At 41.2% G+C, this 1,010-nt stretch overlaps 1 protein-coding gene across 11 annotated transcripts in view; it reads right to left on the bottom strand.

The window, feature by feature from the left end:
* utrn (utrophin) overlaps positions 1–1,010 on the bottom strand; it is a 185,434-nt gene that overhangs the window by 58,892 nt on the left and 125,532 nt on the right. For all 11 annotated transcript variants that reach the window (XR_004336060.1, XM_032542253.1, XM_032542250.1 and 8 more), the window contains one exon: positions 193–271. Coding sequence is in view for 10 of the 11 variants with exons in the window: in XM_032542253.1 (XP_032398144.1) it covers positions 193–271 (79 nt within the window). In the remaining variant the exon portion in view is untranslated. The remainder of the gene's footprint in view (positions 1–192; positions 272–1,010) is intronic.

The following is a 1,010-nucleotide window of genomic DNA, read 5'->3' as shown; positions in this document are numbered from 1 at the left end:
TGTGTGTGTGTGTGTGTGTGTGTGTGTGTGTGTGTGTAGTACACATGCACTGGTGAAGCATAACTGTGAAGCCTATGGCCAATGATTAGATGGGACATAAAAAAATTAGGGGGATGTGAAACAGTGTAACTGAGTGGAAACAAACCAAGTCCCCTCAAAATGTTCCAATTACGTAATTGGCTCTGTACTTACTGGAGAGGAAATGTTGGGATGAGGGGCCGAAGTCTCGGTGGGCTTCCTGAAGCAGCTTCAGTCTGTCCTCCACCGCCACCTGCACGATGACCAGACAGACAGAAAAGAGGACAGACAGCTGTGAGCCTGAAAGTTGCAGTCAGAGAAACTGTTGAAACTCCTGGAGTTTGCCTCATGGTTGGAATGAATTCAATTTCACTCCAATTAAAGGAACACTCCACTGTTTGTTAAAATAGGGCTTATCACGGTCTCCCCTCGCTGTAGATAGGTGGGTCAAAGCATTTTTTGTCTCAGTACACAGTGGTGTGTTCCTTTGTGTTGGAAGTGGAGAAGTTTTAATTTATACTGTTTCATATCTTAAATGAGTATACAGTTGATCTATGTTTTTATGTTACTTACCTTTGTACGACAGTTCACCGATATGTACTGTATAGCATTGTATAGAAAGTATATAGCACAGTTGCAAATCACTTTGAACTAACTGAACTGAAGATATCTTGCCCTGATATCTGAAGAGGTATCTGAAGATATCTCGTTCCGATCGTTTCTACCTATTGCTGCTAACACAGAGGGTGATTACATGCACACTATCCTGGTTACACCTGGTTTACACCAGCCATGTAGCGGAAGCAGCATGTCAGCAGCAGCAGTGGAAGTCCTTCATCAGTTTTTTCATAAAACATGAAATATTTAAATTAACTGTCAACACAGTACAGAAACATAAGCTTAAATTACCTGGATACATGGCTAAATGTAATTTGCTCTTACCAAGTGTACTTGTACTTCTACTACATCTACAGAAATCCCAGTTAGATAGT

The sequence above is a fragment of the Etheostoma spectabile genome, chromosome 18, assembly GCF_008692095.1.
Source record: "Etheostoma spectabile isolate EspeVRDwgs_2016 chromosome 18, UIUC_Espe_1.0, whole genome shotgun sequence".
Classification (NCBI taxonomy): domain Eukaryota; kingdom Metazoa; phylum Chordata; class Actinopteri; order Perciformes; family Percidae; genus Etheostoma; species Etheostoma spectabile.
This window is presented reverse-complemented; position numbering and strand designations above follow the sequence as displayed.